The sequence below is a fragment of the Ursus americanus genome, chromosome 7 (assembly GCF_024610735.1).
Source record: "Ursus americanus isolate L20-20 chromosome 7, mUrsAme1.1.p, whole genome shotgun sequence".
NCBI lineage: Eukaryota > Metazoa > Chordata > Mammalia > Carnivora > Ursidae > Ursus > Ursus americanus.
Window position 1 is genome coordinate 38,847,706 of NC_142133.1, and position 3,847 is coordinate 38,851,552.

Genomic DNA, 3,847 nt, shown 5'->3' on the forward strand with positions numbered 1-3,847 from the left:
GAGGTGCCTGGGGCTGGTAACCGGACTCAGGACAGAGTCCACCTGTGTCCCCCCGTGTCCTGGTGCTGGTTCCAGCTCTGCCACCTCCTCCCTGGGAGGGGCTGGGCAGGTTCTTTGGCCTTTCCGGGCTCGGCTCTTCATGGGGAAAGTAAGGAAGTTACTTTCAAAAGCATAAAATCCTTCTGGGATCCATTTAAGCTCTAACATTCTAGGGTGTCAGAAGAATGTGGAGAAATTAATGTTTATCTCGAAGTCAAATTAAAGACTGTGGACCTGAGCCCCAGGGTGGCCGAGAGGGACCTCATCCGAGCCAGGCCAGGCTAGCAACCATGAGTCCTCCCAGCTGGGTCTTATCCCCACACACTTTCCCTCTGACGCTTCCACATCCCCACCTCCGGCCGTTGGCTGGGAGGCTGAGTTCCATCTGTCCAAAAGCCACACGTGTGGAGAAGCCGCTGATGGCGAGGGCACTCTGCCCAGGCCCTGCCCCCTGCCCCTGCTGAGGGCAAAACCCTATCACGCCCTGTGGGAAGACGAGTGAAAACCTCACCTGAAATGTCGGTGACTTGGATAGCTGTCGCTCCAGGAAACTTGTCTTTGAGAATTTGGGTCACCTTGTGCTCCCCCTCAGTTTGCGAGGTAAACATCCGCTGGGCACAGTGGAGAAGAGGAAACTGCCACAGAACGGAGAAGAGTCAGGGCCGAGCGAGATGATGGCGCCCCCAGGCCGGGCTGGGCCACTGTGCAGGCCCCACCTGCCATGTGCTGCCAGCCAACCCGCACCCGGCAGCGGGGCCACAGGCTGCATCCCAGGGACCACATGGCAGTGCATGTCCACTAAAGCTCCCCAAGACACAGAATAAACTTTTGGGGGGAGTAAGTAGAGGTGGGGAGTGGAATTGTAAATAACTCACTTTGACTCCAGAGCAAGACAAACTTAACCAATCTTGAACTCACGATAATACCGTGAGAGAGACCCCATGATGAGGTCCGTCTTGGAGGTGAAGAACAGGGGGACTAAGGCAAGCGCTAAGGTTGGGCCCACTGGTAAGATGCGGAGCCAGAGGCCGGGCAGCCTGCCTCAGACGTGCCTCCCCAGGCCAGTGTGCCACCGACCACGCACTGCTGAGACCAAATGCCACCTGTCCTTTAGGCCTGATTCACACCCTCCAGTGGGCTGTGGCCTTGTGACTGACTGCTCACTAAGCCAGCTACACTTTGTGACATCTACTAATTCTTACTGGGGAGAAGCAGAATTCTTTTAAATGACCTGAAGGAGAAACATTTTTAGGTTATTTACCACCGGCAACAACACTCCCTCTGCCCCCAGTGGCTACCGTGGGAGCCAGTGCTTCTGATGGGAACGTGTCAAACCAGGTCTGCAGCCCCTTGACTGGGTTGAGCACATGCTACAAGCGAGACTGAAAAGAGAGCATGGCGGGCCTTGGAGTTTGTTAGGCCTCTTGATGGCAAAGTAACCTGCACAGAACGGTGCCTTTTGAAGCTAGTCAGGGAAGATGCCCAGATGAGAGGTATTGCCTGGGCTCGGGCTGGAGGGGGATGGCAGGTGGGACACACGAGCGCTGTTCATCTAGTGTTGGTGCTGAAGGTACCGTCCCCTCACCCTTCGGTCCTACCTGTCTCAAGCTGTTCCTGATGGCCCAGAGCAGGGTCCTGTGTTATAGACTCTCAAAGCACCTCTTGTTCTTTTTTAAAGTAGGTTCCCCACCCAGCGTGGAGCCCAACACAGGGCTTAAACTCACCACCCTGAGTTCAAGACCTGAGCTGAGATCAAGAGTCGGATGATTAACCAACTGAGCCACCCAGGTGCCCCGTGAAGCACCTTCTTTAAAATGACCTGTGCACTGGCTCTTTCACCAGCTGGTTTCAAAGGCCAAGACTGAGTCTGTCCTGTTACTGTAGCCTTCCAAAGTTGGGCCAGCACAGGCCCTCTGGGAGACTTGGGTGATGGGTGGATGAATGAATGAACAAATGAATGAACAGAAGGAGCACACTATTCAGGGCATGCCTACTTGCACCTGCAAAGAAGTCTCCGTTCTAGCAGACAGTTGAAATGCAGGTCAGAAGAAAGATCTGGAGTGAGACTGAGTGCTGTGTGGAGGGACAGAAACTTGATGCTGTGGGCCTGGCTAAGATTGGGATGGGGGGGCTGTGGAGCTTCCTCTGAGGACAGAGCTTTGAGAGGCAACGGCAGAAGGTAACCCGTGGCAGGCAGAAGCAGTAATCGCTAAGGGCTGAGGGTACTTAGCATTGCTGATTTCTCGGGAGGTCTTTCCTCCATTTTAGCTAACCTGTAGGCAGCGGCCGTTACACGAGCAACCTACTGACAAAATCCCTAGAATCCTGACTGTCCACGCTGAAAGCCACCCGCTCTTTAGGTTGGGGGCAGGCTCAAGAGCGGCAGGAGGGAAAGAAGACGGGGAGGCGAGCAGAGTGGATGAAGTGAGGAAAGGATGAATCAGGAGCGAGGAGAGAAAATTCAGAGAGCGCGTGGTGAGTGCCCTCTGCTGGGCTTCTACGCAGGGCGTGTGGGGCTCGGAGAGGGTTACGGTCGCAGAGGTGGGAGGACTTGCCCAAAGCCCAGAGCCCAGAGCCCTCGCACTCTCCGGCACCAGGACGCCGGGCCGTGACTGCCATGTCCCCGGCGCAGTACATCAACACCGCTTTCTCGGCGCCCGCCGGATCATGACTGTTTCTGTGTCTGTCCCCCTCGTCCCCCACCTCCACCGGCTCGGGAGCTCCGCCAGCGCGCGCCGGGGCCCGACGTTTCTCCGAGGCCCGCCGCCCGGGCCCACTGAAGAACCCAACCAACGAGGAATGAATGAGAGAAAGGAAGGGGAGGCCCCCCGGGCCGGCGCCGCGCTCTCCGGGAGCCCGTCCTCGAGCCGCGGCCGGCCCCGCGGTCCCTCCGCAGCTCCCGCCCGGGAAGAGCAGCCCGGTCCCGCCCGCGCTCACCCCGCGGATCCCGCGGAGCAGCGGCGCTGCAGCGGCCGGGCTCCACGCCGCCATGCCCGGCCGACGCGGCCCGCCGCCCGAGGTCGCCGCGTCCTCTGAGAGGCGCGGAGCCGGACTCCGGGAGCCGCCGCCGCGGGCGAGGCCGCCCCCTGCCGCCCGGAGGCCGCGAGCCGCCCCGCCCCGGCCCCGTCCTCGCCCCAGGGACGCCTCCCCGGAGCCTGCTGCTCCGCCGGCTCGCGACCCTCGCCGGCCCGGTCCTCGCCGCGCTCCACCAGCCTCCGGGGGTCGTGCCACCAGCGGGCCCTTCTTGCCCAGCCTGGGGACGCCCGGGGTTCTCGGCCCTCCGATCTGAGCTGCCCACACGCCAATGCCCGTCGCGCCCTAGGTAGGACATCTCCCTTGCCGTCCCCACCGCCGGCAACCTCGCTTCCAAACTGGAGAGTGTGGGTTTCTCCCTCCAGAGCAGGGGAGCCGTGGAGGGACTTTAAGCAGGGGAGTCGTGTTCAGATTTGCGTTTTAGAAAGATCGTTCGGGCTCCTGCGAAGAGGAGGGGCTGTTGGGGGCTGACACAGGACAGAAGTTCTGAGGCTACCGCGGCGGTCCGGCTGAGATTTGAGGTCTCAGCGAGAGCTGGGGCAGCAGGGATGGAGTAGTGCATCTGGATACTTGGGAGGGGAAGGGAAGGGAGTGACTGGATTGGGCGGCGAGGGTGAGGAAGGGGTCTGGCGTGGACAGTGCAGTGGGTGGAGGACAGCTTGGAGGTTTGGAGTGAGGGGCGCCGACAAACTTCGTTTTGGTTTTCCCTGCTTTAAGGTGCCTGCAGGACCCGGCAGCAGAGAAGTAGCCCGGAGCCACAGACCGTGGAATCCTG

At 60.2% G+C, this 3,847-nt stretch overlaps 1 protein-coding gene across 2 annotated transcripts in view; it reads right to left on the reverse strand.

The window, feature by feature from the left end:
* The window catches only part of BOLA3 (bolA family member 3), a 10,693-nt gene extending 7,574 nt beyond the window's left edge, over nucleotides 1-3,119 (reverse strand). Inside the window, exons 1-2 of one of the 2 annotated variants that reach the window (XR_015725226.1) lie at nucleotides 2,977-3,119; nucleotides 551-674 (exon numbers count right to left, since the gene is read on the reverse strand). Coding sequence is in view for 1 of the 2 variants with exons in the window: in XM_045788309.2 (XP_045644265.1) it covers nucleotides 551-674; nucleotides 2,977-3,030 (178 nt within the window). In the remaining variant the exon portion in view is untranslated. The remainder of the gene's footprint in view (nucleotides 1-550; nucleotides 675-2,976) is intronic. The other variant, XM_045788309.2, reaches the window with a different exon arrangement.
* Between the last annotated feature and the right edge of the window lie 728 nt (nucleotides 3,120-3,847).